Consider the following 17122-nt stretch of genomic DNA (forward strand, 5'->3'; position numbering starts at 1 on the left):
AGTACACAAAAATGATCTTAGTAGACATTTAGTTAATGTTTGGGAAAATGAAATGTGCAAATTTAGTTTAAAGTGAAAGAGATTTTTAATTGAGTGCATAGAACAAAGAGTGAGAGTATGTTGCAATGTTGTATGATAAGTCAAAAATACTCTACTGGACGCATCGTCTCTCTCTGAGACCCGACGAGATACAAAAACTATCTCCCGAAGAGCTCAACTGTCGTCTTCAGCTGCTGGAAGAAAGGGAACGAGCGCAGGAGTTGCGCATGGCCAAGTTCAAGCGTTGGCAGAATCTTTGCGAGTTGCGTTGGCTGATGTACGAAGTGCAGCGAGAGTTCAATGTGAAGCACGGTCAGGCAGCGATTGGTGTCTCCATTTGGCGAATACTTGCCTTGGAGCAGAACAGCCTGGAAGCGGAGCTGCAGCTGGATGAGTTGCGAGGCAGTTGCCAACGTTTTCCATCCCCAATGTCGATGATGGTGCCGGAATGTGAGCCGGATGAAAAGCTTAAACCTTTGAGATCTATGTTGACTGGATTAAGTAGTCAGAAGAATGAATTGAGAACGCCCTTTACGGATGCGCTTTACGAACAGGAAAGACAGCTAAGGGAGGAAAGGGAATTTGAGGAAGAAATCACAACCGAAGAGGAAGCATTTGAGGAGCAAGTGGAGCAAAGCAGCAGCTCAGCCCGTAGTTTGAGTAGACTTGACTTACAGGAGGATCTGCTGGACATACATCTCGAGCTGCAGAACATAAAACGTTCCACAGCGCGTTGCGATTGGATTATGGATGCATTATTTGCATCACACGGGGAGCGAGAAGATCTCAGTTCACAGTCTCAGCCAAGTGACATTAGATGCTATCGACAGCAGATATCCTGGCAAACTATTTGCGATTATTGAACAGATCAAGGTAACATCAGCCCCTTTTAAGGCCTTTTGGCTGGTTGGCTGCACTTAATCACTTTTTGATGGCCAGGTCCGTTGTGCCTCGTTGGCTGTCAATTAAATGGACACCTGCACGCCTAATGCGACACTGTCTTCGTCCCAATCTCTCTCCTCTCTCTGCGCACAAGTCGCATTTGGCGCTTTTTTCACACTTTGCGGAACGTTGAACGCTGGTTTATGGGCTGCCGCTGCCTGAACCTTGTCGACATGGCTAACCATGGCTACCAGGCCTCATCGATGCCAAGCTCATGAATTGATAAATGGCCGAGCAGCCAAAGATCGGCGTCGGCATCGCCATCGACAACGTTCGACTTGCCTGGTTGTTGCTGGTTCAGTTCAGTTCAGTTCATTGGCGGCCTTTGGCGAACCCGTTTGGAAATTAATAAGTTGCGATTTGGCAGCCTCAAGGGGGCGCCCAACTTGCTGAGTGCCTCCGGCTGGCGGTTTATCTTTGTAAATTGCAATTGAGGAAATATATATTGCCAGCAGAGATTTGCAGCAGCAACATCAGTTTTTCGCACACACAAGCAAACAAGCAACAACACACACATTGAGATACTTTGTTGGCAGTGAAGTTTCGCTGCAGAATTTTCCATGTTGTTAATTAACGCTTGCAATGGCGTAGAACCCATTAGCTCTTAATTACCATAAACATGACAATTCCATTCGTAAACAAGCTGCCAAGCAGTGTGGCAAGCAGTTCAAACAGTGCACACTACTTTAATGTAAAGCAGTGCAACATTTGTTGCTAGCAACATTTCGTTAGCAACATTTTTGCCAAGTCTTTTGATTTTTGGCAACTTTGTGTGTTGAAATTCATCAAAGTTGATCAATGTTGCCCTGACAGTGGAACTGCAACAATAACAAATTGCATGCAAAACAATCAATCAACGGCAATTTCTCGCTCAATTAGACAGCAAACATGCCAAATGAAACAAAGCAGCTACGAAACAAGGCAACAAAACAACACAAAACACAACTACAAAATGAAATTAAATTCAATTTCGTGTTAAAGTGGCAATTGCAAAAGACTGGGAGTAAGCGAAGAGACGAGGGGGGGGAAGACATTGCCAATTTGACAGTGAAGTATCAAAATACTAGTAGAAAAAATCAAAACAAAACAGCAGCAGCAGCAGCAGACAAATGAACATTTGATAGTTGATAGCAAAATGCAAAATAGCTGGAAAGTGAGAAAATTATGCAGGAGACTTCCCCTTTCTCTCCTCTCTGCTCCTCTCCTTACAGCTGTCAGTAGCTATGATGGCGAAGAAACAGAAAGAAAAAAAAAACGTTAAGAGTTGAGCCGCAAATCAATTTCATCACGATTTCTCGTTGAGATGTTGCCCCGTTGAAAGTGAAATGTGGCCATGACAGTGGCCAAAGAGCCATCGAGCTATTGTTGTTGCTGTTATTACTGTTGATCGGCTGTCCGTCTCTCTGTCCGTCTGTCTGTAATCGCAGTTTAATATTTATGCCATTAACTAAACAAATGGCTGGCAACAAACGCGAGTTTTTGCCTCGCTTCGTTTCCCACACTCGTGTTTTGCAGTCACATATTTGCCCCAAAAAAAAATGGCAAAACGCTCGCTCCTAATGCCATTTAATTCTTTCGTTGAGAATACCGTTAGTCGATTCCCTGATTCTCTGTAAGTGGCTTTTCGAGTCAATTTCACGCTGACAGGCCAAGTGCGAGCTCCGAAGCGGCGAAGGTTAACAAACTCATCGTTAAAGAATTCGCCAAAGCGTAACCAGAGCAAAGCAGAGAAAGAACGAACAGAAAAGATTCGCCACAAAAGTGCATGTTAAAGGTAAACTTTTTTCAAAGTTATCGTTGGCATATCAACGCGTCATTGTCAACGGACCTTCTGCAAGTTCATAATCACCGTCATCATCATCGTCATCATCATCATGCTCGCTTGAACACCCCAAATATTTATATGAATATGTGTGTCCATGTGCCGCCTTCAACTTTCAGCTCGAAAAGTGTTCTCCACATCGCTGGCGTTGCCAAAGCGATTATTGTAATTTTATTGTTCTCGTTGTTCTCTTCCCGACTCTGAGACTTTGAGACTATGACTCTGACTCTTTTGCTATAACTACCCGCTGATTGCCGCCGCCGTTGACTGCCTTTAATGAGGTCAACTTGGGTCTCCTCTTCAGCCTCAGCCTCAACCTGGGCTTGGACTTATTTTTAAGTGGTTACGCTTCAGAGCTTTGCCATTCGACAGACATCACGGGAAAGTGTTCTCGCCCGCAACTCGGCAACTTCTCTGCAACTTTAAAGTTCGCGCCATTGTCTCTCTTACGAACTTACAAATTGCGCAGCCAACAATTTCACACAATAAGTTTTCCAATTTTCTCATGTGCATGACAGACTTTCCAGCAGCGTCGTCGTCGTCGTTTTCCATGTGTCCAATTCGTTTAATTATCTTCATATATCTGTAAGTGCAGCAACAGTTATTCCATTTGCAAGTCAAATGCAAAGCAAAGCTCAACAAACAGCGTTGCCACCTTGACAAATTGTTGCATTAATCAAATGCGAATTTGATTAATTAACTTGGCATTAAAATCTAGGCTACAAAGTGCAGTTAAGTGCAATTTCCTCTATGCTGAGGGGAATTAAATTATTTGTTGCATTATTAGTAACTCAATTTCAGTTTCCGTACTACAACCCCTTAACATTAGTGCGCGGTGTTGCCACTCTGTTGACAGTTTTAAGAAGAACAATTTAGAAGTGCAACAAAAGCTTCTTTACAATTGTCAATATTCAAAATGTTGAAGTAACTTTTGTTGCTGATTTTCGTTACTTTTAGACATGTAACTCATTTCACATTAAATATTGATTATTTTATTCACATTCTGTATTTGCTACCAGTTCTTAAAAATGCAATCGTCGCTGGGTTTGTTAATATTTCAAACGATGATGAATTCTTAATTGAAGTTTTAGGAATTCATGGTTTTGAAAAGAATTTCATACATATTATATTTACAAATGTGATGTATGTTTTTATTGTCAATTCCACTTATATTTTTTGTCACTTTATTTTTGTACTTTGTTGTTTTTTGCTCCTCATTTTAATTTGAAGTACAGCATTTAGCTTTCAATATTCGAAAATCTTTTTTTAAGTTTTCTCAATTCAAATAATATTTAGTTTTCAATAATTGAAATTCTTTCTTTAGGTTTTCTCACTTTTACAGAATATTTCATACATGTTATTTTTTACATTTATTTTTTTGGACTTTAGCGCACATTTTTCTTCGTTAAGCATAAATTAAAACTAGCATTTGCTTTATAATGCATCACAGATAATCTTTACCCTAAAGTTTACTTAATCGTCTCGCTGATGTAACAAGAATAAATTGACAGCGTTGCCACCTTATGGCAAATAGTTAAAGTTTGCTAGTTAAACACGGCCTTTAACAATTGTTTACGCAGCTTAGCCCACATTTAGCTGCAATGCATTTGCCCCTTATTGAATAGGCGTTGTCATTTAGTTGACAAGGCTTTAACGCGCTTTCACAAAAGGCAAAGGAGGAAAGAGAAAGAAAAATAAATGAAGCCAGAGGGCGACATTGGGGGCACGTTATACGAGTACGAGTATGCCGATGCTGACAGTATCAGACATCTGTGTGAAGTTATTGACTCTCCACATAAGCTGAAATGTCTATGAAATTGCTCGCGTTTGCAATTGGGATTATTGCACAACGGGCCAAACAATAAAAGGAGCTGTGTTTCTTCTCTTTTTTGCTTTTGGCAACTATGAATATTCGACAGACAGGCAGAGAGACAGTTCCAGGTTCAGGTCCAGTGCCCTGCAACCCCACAAAAACTCATTGACCTTTAACACACAGCCCGTTTTTATTTTGGCAAGAGATTTGGCAGGCGAAAAAGTGTCGCCAAGAGTATATTTTGTGGGCCTCTTTTTGGCTCTTTGCAGTTTGGCCATCATTGTCGACATCGACTTCGACGTCGTGTTTGCTCCTTATTTGCCAGTCAGCATCGTTGGGCTGCTGCTGTTGCTGCTGTTTTGGTGGTGTTGCAACCACGTAAAATGTCAATTTGCATTTTTTTTCTTTGTTGTTGTTGTTGTCGTGCTGGAAACTGAAGCGTTGCATAAACAGTCTGAGTCGAGCAGCAACAACAGCAGCAGCAACAGCAGCAGCCTTGTTTTCAATTTGTTACTGGCCTGAAATATTTTTATTAACCGACGGAAACAATTAGCGTCGCCTTGCAACGTTTTTCCCAAACTAACATAAAAACCGAAAATAAAGGAGAAACATATTGTGCACTCTACAAAAATACAGAAAAATAAAATTGGAGGTATGCATATTGGCTGGACAGGCGTATCATTGCCTTTATGGGGCGCTGCTGCGTGGCCTTTTCCCCTTGCCACAGCAACAACAACAACAACAACAAAAAAGTGGAAATTGAAAACGCGCAAAAAACATTTCAGACACAAAATCGTGATTGTCGTTTGCCGCTAGACATTTTTTGAGTGCAACAACGACGACAACGGGCAACTCGAACAGCAACAGCAACCGTCTGCTGCAAACTCCCAACATGCAGCTTCCAGCTTGCAGCTCGCAGCTCCTTCGATTGCTGCTGCTGCTGCTGCTCTACATGTCTTCCACACAAAACCAAAAAAAACTCCGAAAAGAGATATCGATAGTCACTTGAAGCTGTCCGCAGCGATAGCCGTGTCTGGCGATGTGGGCGGCAACTTATGTAAATGTCGAACAGCAAACGGCAACGAAAAAACTGAGGCAAGGTGTTTTCCTCCCAGAGGTTTGCCTTGAGGCGAAGCCACCATGAAGATCGCTGCTAAATTCCATTAAGTGCTGTTGACAAACAACGCAGGCAACCAGTTTAGTTTCATTCCAAAGCGAATAAAGTTAAGAATAACTTAAAGAAACACCGTTACCTACAATATAAAATATATATAAAAAGAAACCCATTCAAAATTAACAAGTGTCAACAGCACCAGAACAATAACCGAGACCACAACAATAATCAACAATAATGCTAACAAATGTAGCAAATGTTAATGCCAAGTCGAGTCGGTGTGTCATGTATTCATAATTACTTTATCATTTTATCGTCACGTTTTCAAACCAATTTTCCAAAAGCGAAAACCAACCAAAACAATATAACAAACAATTCATCAGGCACAAACATCAATGTGGTAGATAAACTAAGAGATACCCTGTAGAGATAATGAAAGTTATGGGAAATATATTTAAATAGGATGAAGGAAAAGCAGATGATCAAATTTTATTAGTTTTAGTTTTAGGAATTAGAGGCAAAAGATGAAGAACTAAATTTTATTAGTTGGTGCTTTAGGAATTAGAGGAAAAAGAATAAGACAAAAATAACTATTAATAAGGAAATAGAATTACATTTTTTAAAAAGTAAAGAAATTAATGAAATAAAAAACAAAACAAGTTTTATACATTTTACAGGAAAAGTTATAATTAAAATATAAATTGAATAATAATTGAAGCAAGTTATATTTAAAAAAAGAAAAAAGTTATTAAAAATTCAAGAATGAATATAGCTCATTAAATTATGCAAGTTTTTAATTTAGGTATTAGAGGCAAATTTATATGAGAAGTAAATAAACTATGCAAAGAATATATATGTAATTTTCTGGTGAAAAGAAAAGAAATTGTATATTATTATTATTAAATATGAAACTATTTGTGATGTCTTACTTAAACTTGCTTTTTAATAATTCAAGAAAAGCAGCATTTTATTTTGTATTTCTCATATATGAATATCTAATTGAGATATATTTTTTTGTATTCTGATTAGAAAATTGATACGACAAATATCATATAAAAAGTGGTAACTCTTTAGAAGCAATCTTTATAAGTACATTATTCTTATATACCCCTTCAAAAGTGATTAGAACTTATTGTCAAAACCTCCTCAAAACAGGTAAAATGGTGTCAATAAAATTCTGTATAATTAAAATTGATATCATCTATAATGACTTGCTAATTGTTTGAGCACTTTAAATATATAATTCCACTGAAAGTGCTTAAGCCAAACAGATAGATAAATTGCGAGGGAGCGAGAGCTGCAAAAAGGATAAGAGAAGAGTGAAGCAAATATTGTTCTTGAGAAAAACAGCTTATCTGTTTTATAAACAAACTAAAGAGTTTTCATTGTCAAGTAATTGAAAAGCGCATTACGAGCAAACACTCGAAGCGAAAGTTTCACTGCGTTTTAATTGCAGTTCTTTCGAGTGTCGATTTAATAGAGTTAAAGCCAGCTAAAGTTTATAGAAAAAGAGAGATAGAAAGAGAGACCACTTTATGTGTTTGCGTTTCGACTTTGTTTTATTTATCTATTTTTTTTTTTGTATTTTTTGTGCATTGTGCACTTAATCGCAGAGCTGGTAAAACAGCCGTGAGGCGTTGTCTCTGGCAACTCCCCATTTGCGAGTGTCTATTTACCGAATGCCTATTACCAATTGCCAATTGCTGTTTTGCTATTTGCTATTTGTTTTTCGCTGTTTGCTGTTTTTGCCATTTACCATTTGTCGGCTAATGCAATTAAAATTAATAAACGAAAATCAAACGAATCCACACCGACAATTACTTAACGAATTATTATCAATTGCAATTGTGCTGCGGCATTTTTTACTACTTCTTTTTTTTTTGTTTTCTTTTGCGATTCCAACTCGTTTCGACCAGCATTATTATACCCGCTACCCATAGGGTGGAAATGTATTATAACTTCATACTTCCAGGATCTGAGTTGCTTTCGGTGAAAATTTGGTATATTTTGAGTGCAGTACTATATCAACAGACCAAATATATGTAGGCTTTGGTATATTTTAGTATTTTTTTGTATATTAGAATAACATTATTACTTTGTGACTCTCTAGGCTTTTAGGTTGTCTTGGTTGAATTTTGAATGTAGTACTATTTCAATATACCAAATATAATCTTTAGTATATTTTTAGTAATTTGAAGTATACTAGAAGGATATTATAACTTCATGCTTCCAGGATTTTAGTCGCCCCAGCTGACAATCGGGTATATTTTAAATGTTGTACTATATCAATATACCAAACATAGCCTTTGGTATATTTTTTAGTATTTTGTAGTATACTAGAAGATTATTATAACTTCGTGCTTCCAGAATTTAAGTCGCACATGAATCAATATACCAAATATAACCGGTGGTATATTTTTGTGGTATATTAGAAAGGTACCATAACGTTGTGCCTCCAGATTGATTTGGTTGACAATCTGGTATATTTTGAATGTAATATATCAATATACCAATTATGGTCTTCAGTATATTTAGTATTATATGGTATACTAATTTGGTATAATATAAGAATAATACCTTATATACAATATAGTCTTTGGTATATTTTAGAACTTTTACGGTATTTTAATTTGATATATTATAGTTATAATACAGCACTGTCTTCCTTTTAGTCAGTATAGCTAACGGGTATATCACTGTCGAGCATACTCGACAGTAGCTTACATGTTTACTACTTCTTTTTGTTTTGCTTTGCGATTCCAACTCGTTTCTGCCAGCAATATTGTTATTATTGCTATTTCTTTTGGGCGATCTTGTGTTTATCGTTTAAGGAAGTGTTAATTTATTTGCAGCTTCCCCAGCGATTGTTGAGATTCCCCAGAGAGACCAAGAAATAGCAACAACAACAAAAACAAAAAAGAAGTAGAAAACAACAAAAAAATAATAATAAATTGCCACTGATAGCTAAAAATTATTGATTATTTCGAAATGGACAGCGTTTAAATGTTTATGGTGTCCGCAGTCGTCGTCGTTGTTGTCGTTCGTTGTTGATTCACTGTCTGAGTTGTTGTTGTTGTTAGTTGAATCGCTGGCGGTTATGAGATCAAACAAAACAACGCGAAAATGTGCCAACAACACGATACGATAGCTGCGCAGATTTCCTCTTTTATTTTAAAGTCTCTTGGTTTCTTTTCTTTTTGTGTTTTTCTAATAATAATACCCAGTGAAAAACAACAGCGAGGGAGAGAAAAAATCATACATCAAGATTATTGTAACTCGCGGCAATTGCATCACAGTAATGGCCAAAGCAACAACAACAACTAAAAAAACAAAAGCAACAACTGCAAATCGGCTGGAAAAAAATGGAAATCGCAAGAAACATTTTTCATTTGCATAAAAATGCATGGCAAAAAACTACAAGCGCTAAAAATGTTTGCCGCATGTTGCGCAGCATGACGAAAACAAGGAGGGTAGAGGGGGAAAGGAGGTGAGGGGGGAGGGAAGGAGGCTGGGTAGTGGGAGGTAGACGAAACAACCTTCAAGCTACAAAACACTTGACTCCATAGCTCAGCGCGGGCAGCGTTGACGTCGCTTTGGTTTGATTGAAGACAAGGATATGTGTCCGCCGGCAACAACAACAACAATAACAGCAACAACAACATTGGCAACAATAACATAAACTAAAGTGCAGTCAAGTCAACTGCGATACTACAATAACAAGTAACAACTGACAACAACAAAAGCAACAACAACAATGGCGCAACGTCCACAATTTGAGGCAAAACGCAACACTTTCACTCTACTTAAGACGGATGAGGCGATTGAGGGAGGAGCAACTCCCCGACCGGGAAGGGGGAGGGAGGGCAGAGAACGCAAGGGGGAGACAAGATCGCGTTGGTGGGAAAATCATTTGCCGTGTCCCTCGTCGTCGTCTCCTTCGTTCGCTTTTGATATTTATTATCATTTCGCGCGGCGTTTCGTTGCAACGGCAACGACAACGGCAACTGCAACAGCAACTGCTGCATGCAACTCCGCGTTGCAGTCACTAAGATTATCATTTGCATGAACACAAGTCTCCCCAATTGCGGGTTGATCAATCAAACAATCAATTTTGACTCGACTCCGGTTACTCCGCCGTAAACCTGCTGCTCTGCTCCATTTCACAAGGGATTGCCAAAGTTGTTATAGCTACAAGCTAAATCGCTAGATAATAAATATAAAATATTCAACAAAATACAATATCCACTCTGCATAAAGCTACATGGCTTCAAATTGAAAATTTGATGTTTTAAAATTATCAAAAGTCATAGAGAACATATATTTGATGTGAAATAAGCGAAATTCACAAGTATTTCTCGGACTTGCTATACCTAGATCCATATACTATATTAAATTGTGTATTTTGTGAATTTTTGTAACATGTTAAATTCCTACTTACCAATTATGAATATGGCTTTTCATTGCTACAGAGTCATGGTAACACTTTTCAATTGAATGCTTTACTTCAAAAGAATTTTATGCCAATAAGCAATTCGATTTAATCAACACTACAAATTCGTTTTTGTCAATAAACATCAAAACATTGAAAAGAAATATTTAGATTAATTTGAAATTCTCCCAGAATTTTTTTGAAATAATCAAAATACTTAGCAATAAAAAAGTATCTTAGACTGCGTGCATAGGAAAGGTGTTTAAACTAAAATGTTTTTAGGTGTGTGAAACTAATCTAGACTCTATTATTCAATGTTCAATACATATATGGGACTTTATTCCTTACACCGATGAGTAAACCTCAGGCTTAGATTATTTCCATATGTTTCATAAATTGATAGCCAACTTTTATATTCACATTAATGCATTTATGCGTAACATTTAAAATATACAATATTTCTATCGAACTCATGTTCCAATAAAATGAACCTTGGCTTCAGCAATGTTCATCTTTATGATTTATTAAAAAAATATGCAAACATGCAAAATACGAGGTTAACTTATAAATCAATGTATTAGATGAAGAGTGATAATATTCATATAAACACTTTGAATAACTATTTAGTTTTCTAGGAATTTGTGTTGATAAATATTTATATTTTGCAACCATTCACATTGCTAAATATTTAAGTATCAAATAGTTTTTGTGCTCAGCTGTTTGCAACACAAAAGAAAGCTGTTATGATCCCAACCAAAATATTTATTTGGCCATAAAAACAGTCAAGGCTGCTGCTGCATTGCAACAGAAAGTCAAGGCTTAAGGTCCTGGCTTTGCATTTTAAATATGATACTCACAAACACACACACTTGGCCATTGGCCACACACAGCCTCGTATTTTGACCAAAATATAAAAAATAAAAAACATTGAATGCTTGCCAAGTTTTGCGAGCTGCTTTGTATGCATAACGTAATGCCGGAATGCAAAAAGGAAAAACAAGAGCAAGTGCTGTAAAATTGTTGTCCTACGAGTATGTTGGCAATCATGCCGCAGATGATATATGAGTTCATATATGGGATATTTGTTTTATGAGGATGGTTTTGGCACTCGCGCAGAGTTGCTCAATTTATGGGCTGGGCTGGCGATGCCAAAGCCAAAAACCGCAACTGATAAGCGAAGGCAAATAAATTGCAATGTTGCAGTGGCAGCGTTGCAGTGGCGACTTTGCAGTTGCAGTTGCACCTTGGCATTCAGATTGAGATTGAGTGCAATTTCAATTGCAGTCTCGGCTTGAGCAAGTGGACGATTAAGCGGCAAACAAATTTGTTGCTCGTTGTCGTTGTCATTTTGTGCGCAATGTGAAAGTGCGAATGCAGCAGGTGTTATTACTCGTACTCCAAAAGGGGGGAAGAGAGGAGTAAAGAGAGGAGTAAAGAGTTGCAGTCGCCCATCAAATGGCGCTAATTGTCCTTGACGATGGTGCCATCCCACATGGCATTTTGATGTTGCGTTTGCGTTTTGCGCAAATTGCTGCCGGATAAAGCGCAACAACAGCAGCAACAATAACAACAGCAACTGCAACTGCAACAGAAAGTGAAAACTTGAAAAATTATGCAACTGCCGCAAGGACGTTGTTGCCACGAGGCTGCCGCAGAGGTCGTCACACACTTGGTCTCATTTTGCCGCATGCTCCAGCTCCCACTCCTCTTTGTTGTCTCTTGTCTCTTGTCTGTTGCAATGTTGCAGCTTGCTTCGGGGGCGTGTTGTAAAGTTTGCTGTTGCTTGCGCTTTTTGGAGGTTAAGCTCGATGCAAGTAGGAAGCATTGTTGGAGGCGCCTCCACAAATTGATGGCGACAATGCGGCAGCCAAAACTGAGATCCAAACACATGAGACATCTCGAGACATGAGGCAAACAGACAGAAGACAAGCGACAACCGACATGGGACATGATTTGATGCTCATAATTGTTGTCTTTTGTTGTCGTTGTCGTCGTTGCTTTTGCTGGGTGCGCATTTTAATTAAGTATACGACGCGTGAACAATGCTTTGGAAAATATATGTGGATAAGTTTTTTTTATACAAAAAATCATTTGGCAATTGCCTTATTAGGCTTTGCGCTTGCCACAAACTCTGCGCTGCATGTGCAACCTGTGTGGCTACGTGCCCCACGACGCTCCCCAAGATCACAGGGTGCCTAACTGTGCGGGGGCAGCTGCAACTCTAAAAAGTTCGGCGGAAGCTGAAACACAACGAACGACAAGTTGACAAGCGCACGACGAGGTGTGATCGATTGATAAATAGATGGGGAGCGACAACGTTAATTGGAACAAGCCAGGGAAGAGAGAAAGGGAAGTGAGAGAGAGGTGTTAATGAGGGGTAAGAATTAGTATTGAGGTGGAAAAAGAGATAGAGATATAGAGATAGTTTGAAGAAGAGATGAATGAGGAGAGAATGGAATGAATACAGAAATGAGTAGAGATTTTAATGTGAATTTAGAGGAAGTTAAAAAAATGAGGAGTTGATTTTTATGATGATACTAATAATAGAAAAAAATCAAATTTACCTTTAATAAAGATGCCGATATTAACAACTAAAAACTAGAACTAAAGAATTCGCAGATAAATATAGAGGTAGTTTGAAGAAGAGATGAATGAGAAGAGAATGGAATGAACACAGAAATTGCCGAATGAGTAAGTAGGGATTTTAAAATGTTTTTAGAGGAAATTAAAAAAAATAAGGAGTTGATTTTTAGATACTGATACTGATAATAAAAATAGATTAAATTTGCCTTTAATAAAGTTGCAGATAATAACAACTAAGTGCTAGAACTAAAGAATTTGCAGATAAATATAGAGACAGTTTGTAGAAGAGATGAATGAGGATAGAATGGAATGAAGACAGAAATGAATAAGTAGAGGTTTTAAAATGTATTTAGAGGAAGTTAAATAGAATAAGGAGTTGATTTTTAGATACTGAAAACGAAAGAAAAAGATCAAATATGCCGTTAAACTTTATGAAAATAAAGAAAATTAATAAATATGCTGATAATAACAACTAAAAGCTAAAATTAAAGAATTAGCAATAAACTGAAAAAAGAGATGCAGATAAATTTGAAGACAGTTTAAGGAGGCGATGAATGAGAAGAGTATAGAATAAAGGCAAAAATTGCAGATTAATGGGGATAAATTTTAAATTTGACGTGTTGCTTTTTAAAAATAATTGAATAGAAATAAGTGAAATGTATATTATTATACGTACTAACAACAGAAAAATATCGAATATGCCTTTAAAATTATATAACAATTAAAAGCTAAACTGAATTCATATAACTAAAGAATTAGTAATGAACTTTAAAATAAATGGAGATAAATATAGAGGCTGTTTGATAAAGACATGATAGGAATAAAGGCAAGACACCGAAAGGTGTGAATACAAAAATAAAAATTTGAAAAAGCTGAGAAGAGTTTACATAGTGAGAAAAGAATGAGGACGAATTTAAAAAGAATATTGAGATCATTAAAGTAGTATATGTTACAAAAGCGAAATACGAAAGTACTTTCAAACACCAATAACGTTTACTGTAACATTTGTTGTCATTTAAATTATAAAGATCAAGTGTAGTGATTATCAAGAATCACTCAAATTAATATTGTATCTTAAACTCATCTAAGAAAACAAACAAAAGTTGGTGTCAAAAGACTTAGAAATAAATAATTCGCATGAATTCGAGTTCGAGTTTGCTGCTCTTATAAAGTTTTTCTCATTTAATTTCTTGATGTTATTATTCACGAAGAGAATAACTGCAACAAGCGAATTTGAAGATAACTTTATATTCATAAAGATAATAATAACACGAAGCGGTATTGTAAAAACGACAGATTCGATTTGTAAATCACATAATTCATAAACTCATAAAAAATACTTAGCAGAACATAAATCTTTAAGAACTGCAAAGATTTCCCAAAACTTATAAATAAATCACTTCGAATCACGCTGGAATTAGAGGCAAATAAGAGATTGATCAACTAATGGAAAATTGTGAAAGAGCAAAACACTCAAGAGAGCCAAAAATAAACGAATGACAAAATGGCAAATCCAATTGAAAACTGGAGCAAAGCACTTAGCGGCACATCTCGTGCCTCTTCACCCCACCCCTCTCTTCATCATCCGACGTTGCAAAGTGCGTGTGGCAGTACGTTTAATTAGCCGAGCATGTAACATCCAACAACCAAACATCAAATGCCAAAATGCCAGACGGAGAGCAACTGAATCAGAGACGCACACAGAGTCAAGGTTTTGACCATTCACATTCACATTCACTCACTTGCTGGTCTGGCCTGGCCAAGAGCATCAGCATCAGTATCAACAGCAGCAACAGCCCGGGTGGTCACCCAAAATGCCAATCCATTTAGTTGTTGGGGAAAAATGCGAGCGAGCGCGTTGCACTGTTTATACCAAATGTGGCAGCTTGGCCCCCCGAAGTTGACCATTTTGAGTGCAAGTTCCAAACAATTTTTAGTTTTAGACATGGTCTGACCGCTTCTCCTTGGTTTCATTTTTATTTTTATTTACTGTTTTTTTCACTCTCGTTGTTTTTTTTTTTTTGGCTAATTGCAGGTGACATTGACGATTGCATTGTGACGCCAACAGTTCAGGGACAGTTCACCCCGCTGCCCGAAGCACTGTGCGATGTCATCATGGACCTCACAGCCGAGGGTCAATCGGCGACCATCGAGCATGTGCGCAGCAAGCTGGGAGTCCGCTTTCCACACATGACCACGCCCGGCATGGAGGTCATCTACGATACGCTCGCCCAGCTGATGCAGGAGCAGAAGATCTACCAGACAGCCAAGGGTTACTTCATCTTCACGCCAGAGTGAGTAGCATATTCAATTCAATGCAATGAACAGAGAGAAGAATCTTACAAGCCTAACATTTTGTTGGTACTTTGAATTCAAAGAGCAAGTAACATTTGAAATATGCATAGAGGGAAAATGAAAGAGTGCAATAATTGGAAGAATAATTCAAGTAGAAATAGTTGTCTTCATCATTTAGTTTGTTCTTCAAATTTTGAGACAAGATATAAAATATATATATTTAAATTTCGACTCTCATAAAAACCATGAGTTTCATCTATGACCAGCACTTTTCATTATTCAATTTAAATAAATAAATCCAAACACTGAATGGAATTAAAGCTACATAATTCTAAAGTAAGAAGTCGAGTGTGCCCAACTGTGAGATACCCGCTCACCATTTTTAATACAAGAAAAACAGTACGGTATTCATTTTAAAAAATACTTATATATACCGATGGCTATATTTGGCATATCGATATACTATTATGCTCAAAATACACCATAAAGGTTAAATATATTAGACTGTCAAAAGCAACATAGATGCAAACGCAGCAGGCGTTTTTTTTTCGAACAAAACTATTTCTTAAATAGCTTCTACACCTACTAAAAATACTGGAATATACCCAAGGCTATATTTGGTATACCAATATACTATTACCTTCACAATATATATATAATATAATATAAAATACTTAAATATATCAAAGCCTATATTTGGTATATCGAAATACAATTGCATTCAAAATATGCCATAGAGTTGGTTAAATTCTGTGCTGTCAAAAGGAACAATGACCCGATTGCCGTTATTTTCACAACCAATCCATATCTTAAATATCTTTTACAACTGAATTTCATTTTTATTGCAAACTAAGTCTTAATATTATTTATTTCAAAAGTAATTTTATTTGACTTTTATACAGAATCAAATTTAATTTCTTTGAAACTTAATTTTATCTTATTGATTGCTACTCTTAAATCGTATTACCGAAATTGAATTTCAGTTGTTTCAATGTTATGTAAAAAGCTTATGAATGCAGATTGTCAGTGTTAATACGCATTTTTAGGATTTTAGTTTCATCGCTTAAGACTTTCTTTCTATAAATGCATTCATGATCTAACCCAATTCCTTTCTCCACCAACAGACGACGACGCAGTCGCTCGCGACCGCGCAGCAATCATCACCAGCACAGCAACAGCGGCAGCTTGGCGTACTCACAGCTGGCAGAGGAGGAGCAGCAACAGGATGTGGTGCCACCTGAGGCACGCACAATGCTCATGTCAAATGCTGAGGCTCTGCACTCGCTCTACGGCGAAATATCCACGGAACGGGACGGTGATCTAACGCATCAGTGTATACAAACCAATCTGGCGGATGTCATCTGTGGTGGTAAGTGAAGGGAATGCTATTCACTCCTTTCATACTTCATGAATATCTTCTTTTGCAGGCAATCCCAATGATAAGATCATCTATCCGCGTGCGGCCAAGCGACGCAGTGCATCATTTCCGACACCGCGCAGCCTGGAACGTCGGCACAGTTTGCGGCTCTTTGGCTCATCGAAGCGCCTGCAACGCTGCGCCTCCACACGCAGCCTGTCCAAGACCTACGCCCAGACACTCAACACCACGGACAGCAGCAGTTCGGAATACCAAAGCACAGATTCGTCATCACCCAGTGAGTAGCAAAGCACTAGAGTTAAGAGTAAACTTCTCGATGAACAAAAAGCAGACTGAAGTTATCATATTGAAATTCTATCTATTAAAAAATCCGTCTGCTTGCTTCAAATCTTAACCAGCTTTGCAATTATTGATGCCAAACTTGGCTCTTAGTTTAATATGAACCCCACGCAGTCCATTTCCTCTATAGCTAAGCACTTCCTCTACTCCAAATTGAACAAAAACATATTACTAGAGAAGTTTCTAAAATTTGGTAACTTTATAGTTTATTACATTTAAAACTCTTCTAGCACATAATATATTTCTATTATACTTTATTACATTTATTCTAGCACACATTTCTATTAAGAACATACAGCCGTGAACTTTAAAATAGCAGTGCGACAGAAAAAAACTACATAGCATTTTTTTTTTTGCATATTCCTTTT

The 17122-nt window shown here is 37.4% G+C and overlaps 2 protein-coding genes across 2 annotated transcripts in view; both read left to right on the top strand.

Annotated features, from left to right (window-relative positions):
• The window catches only part of LOC133843078 (uncharacterized), a 35628-nt gene that overhangs the window by 14678 nt on the left and 3828 nt on the right, over positions 1 to 17122 (top strand). Inside the window, exons 3-5 of the mRNA XM_062276456.1 lie at positions 14778 to 15036; positions 16162 to 16406; positions 16465 to 16692. Of these exons, the coding sequence (XP_062132440.1) occupies positions 14778 to 15036; positions 16162 to 16406; positions 16465 to 16692 (732 nt within the window). The remainder of the gene's footprint in view (positions 1 to 14777; positions 15037 to 16161; positions 16407 to 16464; positions 16693 to 17122) is intronic.
• Positions 14 to 1437, top strand: LOC133843081 (uncharacterized). Its single transcript, XM_062276465.1, has one exon. It carries the CDS (start codon positions 126 to 128, stop codon positions 900 to 902), a length of 777 nt encoding a protein of 258 aa, XP_062132449.1. The 5' UTR covers positions 14 to 125; the 3' UTR covers positions 903 to 1437.

The sequence above is a fragment of the Drosophila sulfurigaster genome, chromosome 3, assembly GCF_023558435.1.
Source record: "Drosophila sulfurigaster albostrigata strain 15112-1811.04 chromosome 3, ASM2355843v2, whole genome shotgun sequence".
Taxonomy (NCBI): domain Eukaryota; kingdom Metazoa; phylum Arthropoda; class Insecta; order Diptera; family Drosophilidae; genus Drosophila; species Drosophila sulfurigaster.

Bases quoted from the DNA above. Each gene is read 5' to 3' on its own strand.
- LOC133843081 (XM_062276465.1), top strand. From the start codon at position 126: ATGTTGTATGATAAGTCAAAAATACTCTACTGGACGCATCGTCTCTCT.